General features: G+C 47.7%; 1 protein-coding gene across 2 annotated transcripts in view; it reads left to right on the forward strand.

Annotated features, from left to right (window-relative positions):
- Dpy19l3 (dpy-19 like C-mannosyltransferase 3) overlaps positions 1–18,977 on the forward strand; it is a 72,035-nt gene extending 53,058 nt beyond the window's left edge. For both annotated transcript variants that reach the window (XM_028877759.2, XM_028877760.2), the window contains 6 exons: positions 59–170; positions 719–775; positions 4,654–4,736; positions 12,924–13,056; positions 15,511–15,669; positions 18,144–18,977. In XM_028877759.2, coding sequence (XP_028733592.1) covers positions 59–170; positions 719–775; positions 4,654–4,736; positions 12,924–13,056; positions 15,511–15,669; positions 18,144–18,305 — 706 coding nt within the window. In that variant the 3' untranslated portion in view covers positions 18,306–18,977. The remainder of the gene's footprint in view (positions 1–58; positions 171–718; positions 776–4,653; positions 4,737–12,923; positions 13,057–15,510; positions 15,670–18,143) is intronic.
- The last annotated feature ends 2,108 nt before the right edge of the window (positions 18,978–21,085 follow it).

Below are 21,085 nucleotides of genomic sequence, written 5' to 3' on the forward strand. Positions count from 1 at the left end.
GCACTGAGCAGACGCTCACACAGCAGGCACTGTGACGTCCTTCTCTCTGCCGTTTCAGGATGAAGTACCTGTGGACGTCCCATATGTGTGTGTTCGCATCATTTGGCCTGTGCAGCTCTGAGATCTGGGAGTTACTCCTGAGGCTGGTTCATCTCTGTAACCCAAAGAGGGTCAGTGCTGTCCTTGTCCATCCAGGTGGAAGTGAGCCGTAGAGTTTCTTCTCTGTCAGGGTTTAGTAGGTGCCAGGTGTCATGTAGAGTAGATACAAAATCTAGATTGTTGTTGTTGTTTTTGAGGTAGGCTTTCTCTGTGTAACCTAACTGTCCTAGAACTTGCTCTGTAGACCAGACCAGCCTTGAATTCACTGAGAGATCCACCTGCCTCTGCCTCCCAAGTTCTGGGATTAAAGGCGTGTGCCACCACCGCCTGGCCCTGTCAATTATATTTTTGAGTCACTTAATATTTCTACATGTCAGATATGTTCACTATACACAGAATTTAGGAATGCAGTAAAAAACAAAAAAAGCAAAATTAAAACTTGCCAATAGTTCCATTGACCAGAATTGCAATTGTTATTATAAGCCATTTTCGACAGACTAAAGACCGACACTTCGTTCAGTTTGTTTGATTTTGATGCTGTCTTCAAACGGTGTGTGTGAACAAAGCCAGCCTGGGAGGCCGAAGAGTCCAGAGATCTTAACAGAGTCTTTTTCCACAGATCTGGGTCATGCGGTATTCGGTGCCCATAGTCACCCTGCTCTACCTGTGCTGTAAGGTAAGGCCGACTCACACATTCTTTGTTTGGAAGCAGAGGGCTTGTGGCATTGGTAAAGACTTCCTTTGAATCTTGTTGAGTGGCCATTGATAGGAAAAACGGTCTTTAAAAGCTTGGAGATTTTAGAGGTCAAGCCTTATAGTATGAAAGCCATTCATAAAAGAGGAAAAAAACAAACAAACTTAGAAAAAGCCATTCCTTTAGTTTCAGCTCTTACTGGAAGCAGATTCTGAAAATGTTTTCAGACCTATTTTGAAACAAATAAGGCAGGAAAAAGTAGTTTATGTAGAGAGAGAGTTTTAAGATAGCACCGACGTTAACCTGTACATTATATTAAATGCTTTCACGGAGCTGGACACACAGAATAAACACTGTAGTTCGTCTCTGGGGCCAGGTGTGGTGGTACCCGACAGTAATCTCAACGCTGAGAGTCTGGGTTGGGAGCATCCAGCCTTCAGAGCTAGCCTGGGCTTCACAGTGAGACCTAAACAAAACAAGACAAGGAAGGAAAGATCGACCCTCTCCCCAACCAGAAGACACTGTAGTGATGTGGAGAACAATGTCGTAGTCTCCTGTAACTGACTTGAAAGGGCCAGGGCACCCCTCAGAGACACTGTCAGCATCATTTTCCACTTGGCGATTCATTTGTTATGTCTTTGAGATTTATAGGCCTTGAATTATCACCTGGGGGTTTATAGCACAGAATACTTAATCCAAGTGATCTATCTCTCTCTCGATATCTATCTATTTCTATCTCTCTCTTTCTCTCTCTTTCTCTCTCTCTCTCTCTCTCTCTCTCTCTCTCTCTCTCTCTCTCTCTCTCTCTTTCTTCAGAGGTTTTTTTTGAGACAGGGTTTCTCTGTAGCCCTGGCTGTCCTGAAACTCACTCTGTAGACCAGGCTGGCCTCATACTCACAGAGATCCACCTGGCTGTGTGTGTGTATGTGTGTGTGTGTGTGTATGTGTGTGTCCATCCCCGAGTGCTGGGATTAAAGGTGTGCACCACCATCCAGCTCTCTTGCCCTTTCTTAAACCAAAACCAAAGTTAGAGCAGTGGACTAGAGGTTACTGTGCAGAGGCCCTGATTTGGCAGGGTGGTCAAGAGAGAGTCTGCCCGCAGCTTGGCCTCCAGGCGGGCCTGCTGCTACTGTAACACGAGTGATTGTAAACAAAAGACTTCACGCTTGGGAACTGCATGTGATAGTCCGTGTCCTGTCAGAACAGCTGCTGTTACAGGCAGTGCCCACCAGCCCCGGATTTTATTCTTGGATGTAAAGAAGTGAAACAAGGTTTAATAAGCAGCTTGGCAGTTTCACCTTAACCTGGAATTATGAGGGTTAAACCCCTGCAAGCTCAGCATTGTTCCGTTACTACAGCTGTGGAAGCAGGACAGTATGGGAGCAAGAACTGACTCTGTCTGTGTGTATAGATGCATATGCACATGTGTGTGTATGTACGTTTGTGTGTGTGTGCCTGTCTGTATGCATGTGTATGTGTCTACATGTGTATGTGTGCATATGTGTGTGAGTGTGGGGGGGGGGGTTGGGTGTAAGCTAATCCTCCACTACTTGTTGAAATTTGATGAATTATTTTAAGCTGGTTAAGGACTAGGTGATAAGATTGAGGAAGGGTTTAGGGAGCAAATAAAGCATGCTCTAGATGTTTGGTTCTTACATGTGTTCCTCAGGCAGGCAGAAGCAGCAGCAGCAGTGAACTAGGAAATTCAAGATGTGCATTGCACTCCAGACCCACCGAGTCAGAAGCTCATGCTCAGCCTTGGTGAGGATTTGGACAGCATTGGGTTTGTGAGACCTGCTGCTCTGCACTAGGACTTGCTCATGGGTAACTGTGTCCCAGGCGCTGACTGCGGATGGTGTAGCAAAGGGCCGGCCTACCTTCTACATCCTTTGATGCTGATGGCTCCTACCCTGTACCAGCCAGTCATTTCCCTACACATTGCTATACCAAGCCCCGCCCGGTGGGAGCAAAGTCCCCTCCTCTCCAGAACCACGGCTGTGGGGGCCAGTGGAAGAACTGGGATGGCCGCCACTGCCAGCAGCAGCCAGCAGTCATCCTGGGGTGAGAGAATTGGGATTCTGATGAGTTTCTCAAACTGTTGCTCAGGCCTTGGGCAGCTAGCAGGAAGCTTCTACTCACACTGTACAAAATCCTTGAGCTGCTTTATCTCAAATATGCAAAGTAAAGCCAGGCATTGTGACACATGACTTCATCCCAGCAGAGGCTGACCAATCTCTGTAAGATCAAGGCCAGCCTGGTCTAAGGAGCTAGATTCAGGACAGCCAGGGCTACACAGAGAAACCTTGTCTAGGAAAATACATATATATATATATATATATGTAATCAGAGAGAACATGAACAATATAGACATTAGGAGTTTTTCCCTGACACTAAGACTCTTTTCCATCTGTGCCAACTGTTAAGCCTTTCTGTCAGTGATGTAGCTGTTTGAACGAAGCCTGGCTTGAGTTTCACTGGCAGTTATAATGTGGGTTCATTCTTCTAGGATAATCCCATTCAAAGGGAAAATCATGTGCTAGGCTCCTCAGAACCAGAGATTAAAAGCATTTACTCTGGTCTCAATTAGCTTATTGGATTGTGAAATCCAAGCTAATCTATTGCATTCTGTTAAAAGGTGACATTTAGTTTTTATTTGCATATTATTTAAGGAGTTTCCCTCAGGACACACTAGATGTTTAACATTCTTTCAGTATCAGCAATTTTAAAATTAGAAAAATAAAAAAAAAATTAGAAAAATATCCAATACCCATTGAATTCACAGATATACCAAAATAATTGGTTTATTTTATTAGATAAATGTTGGTATTTTGTTGATTGTCAAGTAACAGGGACAACAAATTTGATCTCTAAAATACTTAGAGTGAGTCAGGAGTTTAGGCTAGCCTGGGCTACATAGTGAGACTCTGTCTCAGAACAACAAAAATAAGAATTAATAGAGGAAGTGGTGCTTGGTCCACCATCATTTGAGAATAACTAAGATTTAATTGATTAATGGACTAGATTAGTGATGGGGAGGAAGGGTCTTTTTACATTGTGTCTGCATAACCTGAAGTGACATGAGTTGACCCATGGCATAAATAACGAAGTCAAATATATTAGATTCTCCTGGAGAGTCCAGTTTCCAACCGTCTTTTCCCACTGTGCCAGCGTTTCTAATACTGTGTAACAAGCCGTTTGCCCAGAATTCTAGCAGCAGAATAGAGTCATGAGACTAACAAGCAGGTTTACAACCTGTTTAGAAGCAGGTTCTGGGGCACAGCTCTGCTGCTTTTGAGCCTGAGTGAGTCAGCCACATCCCCAAGCCACAGTTTCCATCCTGAGAAACAATCTGATGGTGATGTTCCCACTGCGCCATCTGTCTTGTGACTTAGGTGAGGACAGAATGGTATCCTGCTTTGAAAGCCTTTCGTGTGTGTGTGTGTGTGTGTGTGTGTGTGTGTGTGTGTGTGTGTGTGTGTGTGAACACGTACGCAACACCCACTGAGGCCAGAAGAGGGCAGCAGATCCTCTGGAACTGGTGTTACACTCTGCTGTGACCTACCATGTGGGTGCTGAGAACTGAACCCTGGTTCCCCTGCTCTTAGTCACTGAGCCATCTGTCCAGGGCCAACAGTAACCTTTTGTTTTCAAAGCAACATAGAAGTCTATATGTAAAAGGTAACAGAGCCTCTGACCCCATTAGCTTCAGCAGGGATGATTCTGGAACTTTGCAAGGTAAAGCGGTTCTGGTTCCAATTGCCATTTCTGTTTGGCTCCTGAGTATATGATCCAGTTTCTCTGTCTCTGTTGTTTACTCTTGGTGATAGTTACAGAGGTTCATTTTTTGTTTTTTGTTTCAGTCCTGGCCAGGAATGATGGATGAACTCTTGGAGTTGAAAGAATTCTATGACCCAGATACAGTGGAACTCATGGACTGGATTAGGTAAGAGGAACTTCTCAAGTTTAAAACAGAATGCCTTTCTGAAGTCAACTGTAGATCTCATTTGTCTGGGGGAGAGAATTGTTTATTTTCTAATGGTGAAGAAACATCCTTTTTCTTTTTTTAATCAAACTTTTAATACTCTGAATTTGGAAGAAACTCTTACTGGCTGAGTGCAGTGCCACACACCTGTGACCCCAGCACTGAGACAGAGGCAGAAGCTGTGAGTTCAAGGCCAGTCTAGGCCACATAGTGAGACCCTGTCTCTAAACAACAAAAGGATTCTCTGCAGCTACATCCCCTGGGGGAAAGGAAGTACTCATTTGAAGTGGAAAACAGGATCAGAAAATAAACTAACACTGACAGAAGGGAGAGTGGGATTTTATTTACCCATGAGGCTCAGCAGTTGAGAGCATGCACTGGCTGCTCATGCAGAAGACCCTGGTTCAGTTCCCATCACCCGCACCTGGTAGTTCCCAACCAGCTGGGACTCCAGGTTCAGGACCTCTGACCCTCCCTCTGGCCTCCCAAGCAGCTGAATTCACATGCACACACCCCAACGGATGTACACACACAGGTTTAAAAACAAAGACAACACCGTTTACTTTATTTAACTCTCAGTAAAGCTTAGTTTCTACTTTTTGCTGGTTTTATCTTTATTATTTCCATCTGAATCCTGTTCAGATTTGCTGTTAATGCTGACACACACAGGAAAGTGTCCTCTCCGTTGGAGTTTTCAATTAAAGCTCACTGCAGGCTTCATTAGACTCATCATCACACTGCTTACTTTACAGAAAAATATACTTATTTTTGTTTAAAACATTTTCCTTAGCCCTGCATAGTGGTGTATGCCTTTAATCCCAGCACTAGGGAGGTAGAAGCAGGTGGATCTCTGAGATCAAGGCTAACCTGGTCTACACAGAGAGTTCTAGGATAGCCAGGGCTACAGAGAGAGACCCTGTTTCAAATTTTAAAAATTAATTAATTAAAAAATAAAACATGTTTCTTTTTTTTTTTTCCCTCCCCTCTCCACCCCCCAAACAGGGTTTCTCTGTGTAGCTCTGGCTGTCCAGGAACTCCCTCCGCAGACCAGGCTGTCCTCGAACTCAGAGATCCGCCTGCCTCTGCTACCCAAGTGCTGGGATTAAAAGTGTGCACCACCACTACCCAGCAAACTTTTTCCTTTTTAAAATCATTTGAATTATATTCTTACGTGTGTGGGTGTTTTGCCTGCATGTGTGTCTGGTACCGTGGATGGTTGTGAGTCGTCATGTAGGTGCTAGGAATTGAACCCAGGTCCTCTGAAAGAGCAGCCAGTGCTGTTAACCACTGAGCCATCTCAACAGCCCATAGAGAAGATTTTCAATATATCAACATCGGAATGCCCTAGCATGATATTGCTTTCTTTTTCTTTTTCCTTCTTTTATTTTTTTTTATTTTTTATTTATTTATTTATTTTTGCCTGAACGTGGTTGCTTTACCTCAGCTTCCAGCCTCAGAATGAAGCTTGTGTGTTTCAAAGTTTTGTTCAGAACCCTGACTCTGACTGGCAAAGACAAACTTCTGTACCTCACAGCATGCCCATGCTCTGTAGAGTGAGCGCTCCTCTTTATAAGCAGGAGTCACCTGTCCGGCACACACATGCGTCTTGAAGGTGTCGTCCACTGTCTCCATCCCTTAGGATTTTAGCAGCAGCCTCGTGGGTCCCTGCCTCGACTAGTGCTTACTGGCCACACCCGTTAGTACTGCTTCAGGGGAAGGGATGTCAGCTGCTTGCTGCTTGGATCTCCTGAGCACCATGCATGGGTTTATAGAGACTTAAGTCTAAGTGTCTGTGTGGCTTTGGTCTCAGTGTCCAACTGGATTTGACTGGACAGGAGTGTAATTTTTGACATGTTTCCGGGGGGAGGAGGGCAGCACTTTGCTCTTATTTATTAACTTTAAACCATGATGGGTAATGTTGGAGTAAACAATTCTTTCAGTATTTATTGTAAATAGGGAAAGATTATTTATACATATAAAGAGAAGCTAATTCCTTTTGTACTAATTGATTAGATATTTATAACATGTTCATCTGGAAGCAAGGCTGGTCCTCTCTGTCTATATTTTTTAAGGATTTATTTTATCTTTGTTATGTGCGTGTGGGGATGTGTGCTTATATGGGGGGGTCTCTACAGATTCTAGAAAGGGTGTCAGATCCCCTAAAGCTAAAGTTGTAGGACATTGTGAGCCACCAACCGTGGGGGCTGGAACTGAGCTCAGGTCCTCTGAAAGAGTAGCAAATGCTCTGAGCCTGGGCCTCTTCTCCAGCACCGGTCCTCCGTATTTTCAAGATGACTCTGTTGGACGTAGTGCCATAGACTGCGTCGTGTAGGTGGCGGCTCTCCTCTCCCTGGGACCCCGTACCGTCTCCACCTGTGTTCATGGCTTACAGAAGCTAATTATCGTCCAGACGATTGCAGCAGAGCCCGGACTTCTCTGGCTGTCTCCAACTCAGCATTTATTATTTTCATGTTTTCCCCTCAAAAAGCATACTTAAAGCAATGGCTCTGGCTCTGCAGAAGTAGGGGTGAGATGAGATCCCGGGTACAAAGGAGGCTGTTGCTCTCCCTGCTGGGGTCTGGCCTTGGCATCCTAGAGCCCCCTTCAGCTAACAGCATCTTTGTGGCACACTCGAGTACTTTGACTTATTAGCTGGTTGGCTTCTTCTTCTTCATTTCATTCTCAGCAACTGAAAGATTCATATTGTTCTAAAAATATTGCTTCGTTACATTGTCATCTAATCTTGCCTGTTTTCCCCGAAAATTCCTCAAATCGAAACGATTTTTTTTTTTTTTGTAAAAAAAAAAAAAATAGCTGCTTGGCATGTTTGTAAATTAAGCTTAAGTGATGATGAATGTATGCCAAAGTAGGGTCTATTTAGACACAAAATATGTTTGTTTAAATCAACATTCAAATCAGCTGTGGTCGGCAGGCTTTGAGTCTCCCTGTAAGGGAGTACATTTAATATTCTTATTGTTTCTTAGTACTAGAGGTTGAACCTAGGGCTTCACACATGCCAGGTAAGCATCAGTCGACTGCTGAGTATCATCCCCAGACCTCTTTTTACTTTTTGTTTTGAGGTAGGGTCTCACAAAGTTGCCCAGGCTGGCCTTGAGCTCACTGTAGCCCAAGCAAGGCCTTGAACTTTAAGCCTCCTGCCTCAGCCTCCCCATAGCCAGACTTACAGGCGTATGCTACCATATCTCGATTTAGTATTCTTTCAACCTTCCGATTTCTCCAGTCTACTTTGGCTCCCCTGTGGAGATTGGTCACAGGGTGTGTGTTTGCTGCCAGGAGAGAAGACTGCAACTGGGGACCCAGCACTCACTGGCAGGTACCTGCACTCTTACATCCTGACTGCAGCTGGGGACCCAGCACTCACTGGTGGGTACTTGCATTCTTGCATCCTGACTGCAGCTGGAGACCCAGCACTCACTGGCGGGTACCTGCACTCTTACATCCTGACTGCAGCTGGGGACCCAGCACTCACTGGCGGGTACCTGCACTCTTACATCCTGACTGCAGCTGGGGACCCAGTGCATCACTGGTGGGTATCTGCATTCTTACTAGCTGGAGCAAGGGGAGACACTCGGGTTCAAGATGGCTAGCCTTAGGATGACATGCAAAAAACCCAGGGACACATCCAGTTGTCTCCCATGTTAGTGTAAGAAGTTCTATCACACTACTCTGTTTCAGAGTGTGGAGAGGAGGCTTATCCATCAATCGGTCACCACCACTCCACCCCAGCCCCTCAGGCTCTGCGGGAGCCCCACACCTGCTCTGGGCTTCACTGCTAAACTACAAGACCATGGAGGTCTGGGATTCCTGCAGGGTGACTGAGGACACAGTGGAAGATGCCATCGCCTTGGTGGGAGTTAGTAATTGTCCCATCTTTGAAAGGAGCCCAGCTGTGGTTTTCTAGGAGCGAGAACCTCAGACACGATAGTGCTCATGAAGGGGCCGAAGGGGCTGGAGTCCTATGAAAGCTCTGGAAGCCTTTAAGTTATCAAGCTTCTTACACCTGATGAAGTTATATGCTGATTGGTACAGTTCAGTAGCTTCTATATGAGCACCAGCTGTGTGCACACAGGACACCAGGGGACATGTGAACACTGGTGGCTGTCCATTACACTGCCCCTTCATCAAAGCAATGGGTCTCTGCCGGCCCTGCTGACTGTGTGTTCCCCATGCTCTTTTTTGATTGATTGATTGATTTTAGAGACAGAGTTTCCCTGTGTAGCCCTGGCTGTCCTGGAACTCACTCTGTAGACCAGGCTGGCCTCGAACTCACAGAGATCCGCCTGCCTCTGCCTCCCGAGTGCTGGGATTAAAGGCGTGTGCCCCCCCCCCCCCCCCGCAGTTCCCCATGCTCTTACTTCACCCAACCTCACAGCTTGTAGAAGCTTCACAAGTGTGGTCGGAAGGTGTTTGGATTTTAGCTACCTAATGGAATGAGCGTGTAAATTTATAAACCAAGAGTACCCTAGCACTTCCCTATATTCCTAACACTTGGAGGGGGACAGGAACTTTGAGTGCTCAAGGTCATCCTTAGCAACATAGTGAGTTGACGGTTAGCTTGGGATACTTGAGACCTTGTCACAGAGAGAGAGACAGACAGACAGAGAGACAGAGAGAGTTTTATCTCTCTCCCCCTTCTTTCCTTTCTCCCAGATGAGGCCTTGCTCTGTAGCTCTACCATTGTGCCACAACTCTCAGCAAATTCTAATTAACTACATTTGCATAGAGCCATGTTAGCCTGCAAGGACCTTTTGTGGAGATCAGGTCCCTGGGTGTGTAGCCCCAGCCCTCTCTAACACTGGCTACAAAGATCAGATCTTCTGCCTTCTTGTGTCCCTTTACAGGCTTTAGGTGTGAGCAGGTGGTGCCTTTACAGGCTTTAGGTGTGACCAGAAAACATGTTTACTTCAGCAAGGCTGACTGCGACAGCTTCCTGGCCTGGTCATGCCATGTGCCAGTCTATCCTGGAATGCAACATTTTTGTTGCCTAGAAATTTTCTTGTGCAATTAAGAGGGATCTGTAGATGGGAATATTTTGAAAGATGGCATTTTAATTACTTGCCTTTAGAAGATTTTCACTAGAAGTAGTCTCTCTGCAATCAAGAAGCTTGCTATGTGTGGAGTGTTCTCAGCACAACTGAAAAGCACATGCTGAATTTCTTCTGCTTTTAATCAGGTAGAAAGAGTTGCATGTGTTTGTCTAAGTTCAGACTTGAGGTGCTGGTGAGCCTCAGGAAATGTGTATGAATGTTTGCCTGCCTGTATGTATGAGCACCCTGTGTGCACAGTGCCCTGAGAGTCCAGAAGAGGGCGTCAGATCCTCAGAGCTGTAGTTAGAGACCTGTGTATTCCCATGTGGGTCCTCTGGAAGAGCAGCCAGTGCTCTTAACCACTCCAGCCCCTTGCCCTGAACCTTTTATATTGCATGAATCACTTCTCCTAGCCACATAATTCTGTTATTTGAAGTGTCCAGTAATTAGCTCAGCAGTAATTAACCTATTGAAGCTTGGCACTTCGAGACTAAATGACATTGGGGCCACCTGTGTCTCCTGCTCTGCCAGACGTGGAAACCAGGCTCCTTTCGCCGTGTATTCTTAATCTATGCCATGCAGAAGATACGTTATTGTAGGCTTATTGCAGTGGGATGGCGCACGCCATTGAGAAGATCCAAGGGGAATGAGGACTGGCCTGGGAAAATAATGGCTCTGCCTTTCATTCATATTTATTCCCCTTAGCAACTGTGATTCAGTCTAAAATTTAGAGTATAACTAAAATTTAGACTCTAAATGGAGGGTAGGAAGACAGACAAGGCCCAGGACAAGTGTTAAGTGAGCCTTAATTGAAGTTCTCTACCTACGCATGCCTTTATTTAAACCCTCCCATGCCTTCATAACCCTCCGGTTCCTCCGACCATGTGGGACCAGTGTCAAACTTCCCTGTAAATTGTGGATCTGGGGGACAGAGCAAGTGTCTAGCTGGTCTGTATTCCTGAGTCTGCTTGTTAGAATGCTGACAACCCCGTCAGGCCAGCCAAGCTCATGCTAGCGTTTTAGACTTCAGCGAGGGCGAGGGCGGGTGCAGATGATGTGTCTGTCATTCCTTCCCTGCTCATTGTAATTCCATCCGCTTTCCTCCCCTCACCCGGGAAGCCTCATTGGAATGCAGCAGTCGATGAATGTCATGGTTAGAAAGAAACCTCGGATTTTCTAAAAGTAATTTATTTGTAAGTGTCATCACTCGAAGCACAGCGTGTCTTGCCCCCAGACGTCCATAGGCCTTTGCTGGCCTGCGTCCAGGCTGTATTCTTAGTGTTAAGTTGGAATAAAGATAGGAATGCAAGGAGGCGTCTCAGCCGCGGCAGAACAGGTTGCCTGCTTTCCAAAGACTACAGCCTCCTGCTCTGGCTTTCTTTTTACATTTCAAGTAGTCTTCAGGATTACCTTCGTCTTAGCACAGATCAGCAGCCTCCTGTTTCTTTTCTGCTTAGTCTTTTGTTCTGTTTTGTGTTTGAGGCAGGACCTTACTATGCAGGGCTGGCTGGCTTAGAACTCGGAGGTCCACCTGCCTCTGCCTGTCTCCAGAGTGCTGAGATCAAGGGCAAGTGCCATGTCAGCAACCCTCCTGTTTCTTAACTCAAAGATAAACATGTCTTGGGATGTTCCTAGTGAGCATCTGGGAGACCCTTCTTTTGGGCAGAGGCCTGGAGGAGCCCCCACCCCAACAGCTCTCAGCTTTCCCCAGAAAGAAGGGAACTGAGTCAGCTATAGGTTCTTCCTTTGGCCAGACACCTCTGTCATCCCATCACCCAGAGCTGAGACAAGAGGATGGTGATTTTAAGGCTAACTTGGGCTATGTGGTGACTCAGTGTCAAAATTTAAAAGAAGAAAGCTCCTTTCTCTCCAGTGCTAAGGGAAAGGAAGGGCCTTGTGTGGGGCGTCTGTCCCTCTCCGTCATTGCCCCTCACAGTCACGAGGAGGCAGAGTCGGAGCTTGGGGGTCATTGGGAAATAAGTTCGTGGATAGCATTAGGGTATCCCACACTGTCTAACTTGGGTTTGTGTATTGTTTACTTTGTCAAGGTTTGTTCCCATGTCAGAAATAATGTGCATCTGCTCTGCGTGACGGATTTACTACTTAGAGGTGTCTTCCCAGCTCTTGGGTTTATTCGCAGGCTTTCTTCTTCAGATGTCGTCTACAGTGATACTGGGTTCTGCTTGTATGCACTTCTACCCCATGAAATTGAGTCACGGTCAGCTGCCTTTCCCTGGCTTCTCACTTACTATTTGTTTCTTACTTTTTTGTGTATGAGTGTCTGTGTGTGTGTGTGTGTGTGTGTGTGTGTGTGTGTGTGTGTGTGTGTATACATATACACACATACATATACATATACACACATATACATATACACACGTATGCACACATATATATGCATGGTGCATGTATATGCATCATATGTATGTATTTCTTGAGGAGGCCAGAAAAGGGAATCCTATCCTCTGGACTGGGAGTTGCAGTTGGTTGTGAGACACTGCGTGGGTGCTGGGAACTGCACCTGAGTACCCCTCCCCCCCACCACCCCCCGAGAGCAGCCAATGTCCGTAACCACTGAGCTTTCTCTCCAGCCCTCACTTTTCATGTCTAACCTTTTCTCTCAGCGCCCTTTTGTTCAGCTCAAAAAGCAGCTGCAGCCCCAGAGATCTTTAGTTGGACTCCACCTTTCTGGGCAGTGGTAGAAGAGAATCCTGCAGAGGCTGTGGGCTCAGGAGCTCACTGCCTGCTTCCAAAAATAGTCCATCCATCATAAAAGCCAGCTCTTCAAACTGGAGAGCGAGACACTCCTCAGCCTTGGCTCTAGTGAAAAGAAAACAGACAGGAAGTGGGCTGATGCTGAGACAGGAAGATCCCGAGTTCCAGGCAGGTCAGAGCTACATATCCTGAGACTGTCTCAGAATAATTAAATAATTAAAGTTTGCATAAAATGCCTTGGATGTAAGTCAGTTCAAGTCATTCGTGTGACCCCCTGACTCTAACTCTTCACGTTTCCCTTCAGAACTGGGGCACTCTGAGGGGGAGCTGTTGTCTTCTTGGAAATTGTAGTGTTGGGGTTAATCCGCGCTCTGAACCCTTGTAGCTCTAACACACCAAGAAAGGCCGTGTTCGCTGGGAGCATGCAGCTGCTGGCTGGAGTCAAGCTGTGCACGGGACGGACGCTAACCAACCACCCACACTATGAAGACAAAAGCCTGAGAGAGCGGACCCAAGCGGTGAGGCCCATCTTTTCCTGTGCCCTGTGCCGTCACTGAGGCCAGAGGGCAGGTCTTCCTGTGCCATGATGATGGGCTGCATGCTGCACACCTGCCTGCGGCATAGGAAGGAGCCAGAGCCTAAGGGCGTGGGGCTGGCGTCTCCTGACTCTGCCTTTTAGGGCTGGGTCCAGCACATGCTCCTCTTAGGTAGGGAAAGGACTAAGAGGATATCAACATCCTGGGACGTGTGGGAGGCAGCGTTTAGGCCAAAGCCCTTGGAGCTAGTGATTTTAGAAGGAAAGGAATGGAAGTGGACCAGCAGTGGGCCATTTCTGGGGTGTGTGTGTGTGTGTGTGTGTGTGTGTGTGTGTGTGTGTGTGTGTGTGTGTACTGAGGGTGTTTGCTGTTGCTGTTCATTTAAATAGATAATACAGCCACATAGTTCAAAGTTCAGAGCATCCAGAAAGGAATGGCCTGCCACATGTTCACCTCGTCCCTGTATCCTAGCTATCCGCCGCCTTCCGAGGAGACAAGTAGCATGTATGTATGTTTCTGTGTGTCTGTATGTGGGTATGTGTCCTTGAGTGCAGTGCACACAGAGGCCAGAAGAGAGCATCAGCTCCCCACTGAAACTGGTGCTGGAAGTGGTTATGAGCCTCCAATGTGGGTGCCGGGAGCTGAACCTGGGTCCTCTGCAAGAATAGCACCTGCTTTAAGCCCTGAGCCACCCCTCCAGCCCCATCTTTTCTTTGTCTTCTTACAAAGAAGTACTGAGTCTGCCTTCCTCCTTGACGCCGTATTCTGGAGATGACTGTACCAGGCCATGGGTAGAGCAGGACCGCAGATGAAGATGAGCGCTGCTGAGCACTACTCCCAGGCCGCAGCCACAGCCCCTCCTGGCCACTCGCAAAGCTGTAAATACTTTATGTGGCTGTGGTGCGTTCTCTTCAGTCATTTAGGCCAATCCTGATAGAGTGGTCAAGAGAGGGAAACTGTATGTATCTTTTCTGTGTGGTCTCGACTGGTGTAGCGGTTCTTAGGTTTTATCAAGGCACCCTCTGACCAGGTCCCTTCAGTTTATATGCCAGTCAGCAGTACAGGAAGGGGCCTGGTACCCAGTCCTTATCAACGAGGATTCATACTGCTGAATGTTTCAGACTGCACACCTTTTTTTTTTTTTTTTAATTTTTTTTACATAGGGTCTCACTTTGTTGCCCAGGCTAGCCTCAAAGTTGCCATCCTCCTGCCTCAGCCTGCTGAGTGCTGGGACTGTAGGCTTTTCCTAATGTGCCTGGATCCTACTATGTTTCTTTTTAAGGTTTATTTTAATTATGTATAAATGCAGTATTTGGGGGGGGGGGGTTGCTGGCTGTACAGGTGCCCACAGAGGCCAAAGGCATCAGATCCTGGAGCAAGAGTTAGCGGCAATTTTGAACCCCCAGCATGGGTGCTGGGACTACACTTCATTCCTCTGCACGAACAGTATACACTCCAGCCTCCGAGCCATCTCTCCGGCGCCTGCTTCGTGATGCGGTTAAAGAACTCAAAGGTTTCATCTGGCTGGAGTATTAGCAGATCACCCCATATTTGGTAGAAGGACAGAAGTTAGCCAGCTCCACCCAGCTACAGAGAGGTAGCTGTGTTCCGCCCTCTCCCAGAGGTACCATCTGTAAAGCTAAAAACCGACATCCCGGGGACACCAGTCCTCGCCCTCCGTCTACTTCGGCTGAAGCCTCCTGACCCAAGCGGTGATGAGAACAGCTCACCTCCCACCTCACCTACCCCGTGGGTGCCTCACTGTGCGTCAGGCCCTCACCCACAGCCCTGTATCAGGGCACAGAGGAAGTGGTACTTCTCACAGCCCCGGGCTGTGCCCCACGCTGCCTGCTCCCACAGTGATTGCTCAGGGTGTGTGGTGGTGGACTTGAGGCCAGGGCACCCCAGGGAAAGGCTGCTACTGTAGAGTCCCTGGACTCCAGGAAAGAGCTGAGGTGGAGGGGAGTCCTAGGTGTCCTGGGCCAGCAGCACACAGTGTAACAGCCACATAGCAAGAGGGCCTGCTCCAACCAAGGTCAGGGGCCCTTGGACACACATGAGCCCGAATGGTACCACATACATGCTTGTCATGTTGACTCAGTCATGTTTAGTAATTCTTAGAATTATAATCTGATAAATATATCCAAAACTTAAAATGATTTGCTCTGAATCTAGGTCTTTTTGACATCTAAGCTAGATGTGTTCAGTGTGACTCCTGTTCCCTCTTCCTATTAAATAATCACAGTATCCGTTTGGGATTTCCCTACCCTCCTACTCCAGACTGTGATTGACAGGACAAGAGTGGCCTGGACAGCAAGGAGATTTGAGTGTCAGGTTTTAGCACCGCCCCCTGGGGATGTTTCCTCCCTTCCTCCATTAACTCCCAGGCAGCTGAGAGGCTAATGCGTCCTTTCCCGTTTCTCTCTCGTTTTGAAGGTTTATCAGATATACGCGAAACGGTCTCCAGAGGAGGTGCACTCGCTCCTGAGGTCCTTCGGCGCTGATTTTGTGATCTTGGAGGATAGCATCTGCTACGAACGCAGGCACCAGAGGGGCTGTCGGCTGCGTGATCTGCTGGACGTCGCCAACGGACACGTGAGCATGTGGCTCTTCGTCTTGGGGAGCGGTCAGGGAGGGTGGGAATCCAGGAGGAATCCCGAGTGCTGCACACCGCTTCATAGCACGTGCGTGAATGACAGTTTGTGGAAGTCCCGCTCTTCAGTGACAGCGGGCCTAGGCCAGGCACAGGGAGGTCCAGGCCCGCAGTCTGACTCAGGCCGAGCACCTCTCTGCCTCCGGCTGTTTTGCATGATGAATGAAGCCCTGCATAAATTGTATTTGTAAAGAATATTTCTCTGCTCTACACAACACATCTGCCTCTAAACGCACTGCTCCAGAGCATCCTGTGGACACATCTCTAAGTGTCAGGCAGCGGCCGCCCCTTCTTCCCAGGCTCTGTGGCCCACACATCCTGCTCCCTCCTGTCCATCACCATACACAGCCTCAGCGTAGCTAAGCTCACCCTCCACAGCAGGACAAGCTGTGTCTCCCTTAGAGAAAGGAGCATTCCCTTGGAGCTGAGCCAGGTCACAGTAAACGGGGTCTTTGTTCCTTTTAGGATGTGGGGTGACTGGTGGTGTGTGGAGACTAGATCCGAAAGCAGCCTTAAGGTGAGAGTCAGAGACTCAGATTTTTGCCCAAGGAAAGTAGTAAGCAGTGGCTGCCTTGACTTCAGAGGCTGAGCAGAACACACGCCTGCATGTGTGTGAACATGTGTGTGAGCACATGTGTCGCTTTTCCTCCCCAGTACCTGAGTTGGGGAATTGTCTCCAATTGTTGTAGTTCTCTGTGTCTACCTTTTTTTTTTTTTTTTTTTTTTTTTGGTTTTTTGAGACAGGGTTTCTTCGTGTAGTTTTGGTGCCTATCCTAGAACTCACTCTGTAGACCAGGCTGGACTCGAACTCACAGAGTTCTGTCTCCCAAGTGCTGGGATTAAAGACGTGCGCCGCCGCCGCCGCCGCCGCCGCCGCCGCCGCCACCACCACCACCACCACCACCCAGCTTGTGTCTAACTTCTGTGCATGAGACAGGATAATGTGCTTCTAGGAACAGGACGGCTCAGTCAGCTTTTCTGTGCTGTGATAAATACCATGGCTAAAGTAACCTGGAGGGGTGTGGTGGTTTGAAAGAAAAATGGCCCCCAAAGGAAGTGGCACTATTAGGAGGTGCGACCTTGTTAGAAGAAGTGTGTCACTGTAGGCTTTGAGGTCTCTTTTGCTCAAGCTTCCTCAGTGTGACACTGAGACTACTTCCTGTTGCCAACTGATCAAGTTGTAGCCAGCACCACGTCTGCCTGCACACCGCCATGCCCCCTGCCATGATGATAATGGACTGAACCTCTGAACTGTAAGGGAGCCACCCCAATTGAATGTTTTCTTTATAGGAGTTGCCGTGATCCCAATGTCTCTTCACAGCAGTAAAACCCTAACAAGACAAGGGGAAAGGATTTGTTTCATTTACAGCTTATGGTCCTTCATGAAGGGAAGTCAGGGCAGGAGCTGATGCAGAGGCCATGGGAGGATGCTCTTTGCTGGCTTGCTCCCCATGGCTTCCTCAGCCTGCTTTCATATAGAACCCGGGACCACCAGCCCAGGGGTGGCACAGAGGACTCCCACAGTAGACTGGTCCCTTCCACATCAATCAGCAGAATGCCCCATAGACTTGATTACAGGCAGTCTGATGGAGGCGGTCCCTCACTTAATGGTCTGTCTTTTCAATGAGCGATCTGATGGAGACAGTCCCTCAGTTAATGGTCTGTCTTCTCAATGAGCGATCTGATGAAGACAGTCCCTCAGTTAAGGGTCTGTCTTCTCAATGAGCGATCTGATGGAGACAGTCCCTCAGTTAAGGGTCTGTCTTCTCAATGAGTCTCATTTTGTCAGGTTGACAAAAGACCAACCAGGGCACAGGGAGATCTGAGTTCTGGTTCTGATCTGCCATGAACGGTGACAAGTCTCATGACACAGAATTCTCCTTTCCAGCCTTGGTTTGCTCTTTGGATGGAGGAGAGGGATGTGGACCATGATCTCTGAGTGGGGTTGACATTGAAATACCCTTTAACTGACCAGCATCACATCCCTCAGAAAGCCTAGGACCTACCCTGGTTTTTGTGGCCTTTATAAATGTGATTATTTTGGGGGTGGGTGCGGTGACAGATGCCTTCAATACCAGCATTCATGGAGTGAGGGCAGAAGAATTAAGAGTTCTAAGTCAGCCTGTCTACATAGTGAGTTCCTGTCCCCAGAAACCAAGCTTTGGGCTGTACGTAGTGGTGCACGCCTTTAATCCCAACACTCAGGGGGCAGAGGCAGGCGTGTATCTGGAGTTCCAGGCTACCTAGGACTACATAGAAAGACCCTGTTTCAAAATCAAACAAAGCAATAAACAAAAGCCAGGGTGGATGGGTAGATGCACAGGCGGGTGAATGAATGGGTGGGTGGGTAGGCGGATGGATGGATGAGGTCTCACCACTACCACTCAAGTTGTACTTGGGTTTGTTTTGGTTTCAGGAGATGGATGGGCCAGGAGAGAGTGACCCCGACTTGAGACCTGCAGACCACCCTCGCTTCTGTGAGGAGATTAAAAGGAACCTGCCCTCCTACGCAGCTCACTTCACTAGAGTATTCCAGAACAAGACATTCCACGTCTACAAACTGTCCAGAAACAAGTAACCGTGTCCATCCTTAAAACCCCAGTGCATCTGCAGCTGACGGAGTTGGTGTCTGTGAGTCAGGAGCAGGGCTTGCAAGAATGCTGGGATTGTGGACAGCTGTAGACAATTCTGCCATCCTCCGAAACCCTTTCACTAACTCCTGGCTCTTCCATCCTGTCTCTGCCTTTTCCATGAGTGTTCTTTCGCCTAACTGTGTGTGCCTGTCCAAGACTGGGAACTTGCCACTGAGGGAGTCGTGTGTGACCCACTGATGGCCTGGAAAATGAGAGCCTATTTAAGACCTGAAATACTTGTGATTTTCAGTGAACCTGAGCTAGTTACGAATGAGTGTAGTTGACAGACTGCATGGTTCAGTTGTTGATATTTCTTCACCACTGGGACCAATCAGTGGCTTTTTAAAAGCTTATTGTCCTGTCTCCTTTAAAATTGTATAACATTTTCCAATTCACCATGCTTTCACACGTGAAGAAACAAATCATGTTAGGTCTTTGAATCTTAAATATTCCTTTTGTGCTGTAAAATGTCACATGTGCAGAACTGTGGGGCAGACTTAGAGTGTGTGTTCAATTCTGGGCACAGCAATCAGGGTGCTCCTGGGCCAGGTGTGGTAGCACACTCCTTTAATCCCAGCGCTCAGAGGCAGGGGCAGGCAAATCTCTTGAGAGTTCAAGGCCAGCCTGGTCTATATAGTAAGTTCTGGGCCAGCCTGGGCTATGTAGAGAGATCCTGTCTCAAAGCGGAAAAAGTGTCACAGGTCTCATCCTAGAGGTCTGGGAGGGTCAGAAGTACACGTAGCCAGGTAGCCTGTGCTACTGTTCAGGCTTGTTTAAAAGCTCATTCGTGGTACTTAGTGTCTCTTGCAAGTAAGATAGTTTTGATTCATTTCTTACTCATTTCGATTTACTGGGCTTGCAAAACTTTGTAAACTTTTGTGGTTTTGGCCTTTGTATTTTTTCATAGCCTAGAAACTTGCAAAGTCTGGGGGTTTTTTAGACACTGTATCTTGACTCCTCGAGTTCAGTGTGGCATTTTCATACCCTTCGACTTGTGGCCTCCAATCCTTCCCCTCGGTCCCGGAGACGACACTTTTCCTCCCTAAGAGGTGACCAAGTGCCTCTGAGCTGTGCTCAGTTGTAAACAGCAGAGAGGAGTGGTGTACCTGCTCAGAGTTTTTGATAATTGCTTTTATAATTCATTTCTAATGGTGGGGGCATGTAAAAGCTGCTGATAGAGGCATACTGTCCACTTAATTAAATCAAGATAGCTAATGAAATTAACTTTCTCTCCTGTTCCTGCCATTCAGAAGTGATTTAACTGTTTCTCCTCACACATTAGTGCAATCAATCCCCTGGAGCACCAGGCGGGAGAACCGAGTGCTCCACTGAGTCGCTAGTCCGACTATTTAAGGAGCTTTCACAATGCGTTTCCATGGTCTCATCAGGCTCAGGGTTCTTATGCAAAACTCATTTAAATAAAACATGGACAGCAAGGTTTTTAAATTAGGCCACTGGAACTTTGGAATCCTGCCTTGTCTGAACCCCTAAGGTTGGAGACCACTGCAATTAGGGGTAACACAGCAAGAAAACATGTTCATCAATGCCAAAACTTTAACGAAGCCAGCAATGTCGCGTGCCTGCCACAGCCGCCAGCGCCGGTGGAACTCTCTGGGCCAGTGCCTTACTCTGAAGGGCCAGCAAATGCAGTGAGGCACAGTGTACCGAGACCCATGACTGTTACTTTGTGGGTCAGTTTGCATTTGTTTCAAATATTCCTGTATGTATGTGTCTCATCGCTCCGTGTTTGGCGTCTTGGTATCCAAGAGCCATGGACTTAACTTGGATGCACATCCTTACCGTGGTACAGTCATGCTAATCGGCGCTTTATCCACAGCGCCCTTGCTGCCAAACCATTTCCTAGAAAATTCAAAGTGCCAAAACCAGTCTTCACACAGGCGCTCTCCCCGAGACACTGTGATGTGTATAGGACAAGTTTTTACACTTGGTGACCAAATCTTTCAGCAAATCACGTTTGATGTTTTTAGCTCTGATCAGGACTGTAGCTTGTGACCTTGTCATCAAGCACACAGGAGAAAAGATGGCCTGCCCTTGGCTGTGGTCCCAATGCTGTGCAGGCTGAAACCAGCACCCTGCAGGCCTCGCTGCCTGCCGTTTGGGCCCTGGGGACTGTTAGGTCTTGGTAATAACATTCAGTTGTGGTTCCGGATAGAACAAGCACTAGGCTTTGAGTTCACGGAAGAACCTCTCAGAACAACAGAAGTGCTCTGAATTAATGGCACTTCTGACCCCGCAGGGCCAGAGTCTCCAGCCGTCTTGGGAGCCACCTGCTGCCATCCGCAGGTGGCCACTGCCTTGTGTGCCAGGCTCCAGGGGTAGCCCAGCCCTGTCTCTGGTCCACATTCTGCTTCTGACTGTGAGTACGGAGGCCAGCCACAAGAGGGCTGGGGTGTGGCTTGACGGTAGTGCCGGCCTAGCATCTCACAAAGCCCTAAGCTTGCCCCCCAGCACTGCAGAGGAAACCAGACAGAAAAAGAGATACTTTTTGCAAAAATTTAAATCGGATACTTTGATAAGGTGGATTTCTCATCAAAATTGCTTTTAAATTAAACGTGCTCGGGTCTGCAGAGATGGCTCGGTAGTTAAGGGGGTGTGTGACTCATGCAGAGGACCCTAGTTTGGTTCCCAGCACCCATGTTGGACGGCTCACAAATGCCTGAACTCCAGCTCCAGGGGACCTGGTGCCTTTTTCAGGCCTCTACAG

Source organism: Peromyscus leucopus, chromosome 1 (assembly GCF_004664715.2).
Source record: "Peromyscus leucopus breed LL Stock chromosome 1, UCI_PerLeu_2.1, whole genome shotgun sequence".
Lineage (NCBI taxonomy): Eukaryota > Metazoa > Chordata > Mammalia > Rodentia > Cricetidae > Peromyscus > Peromyscus leucopus.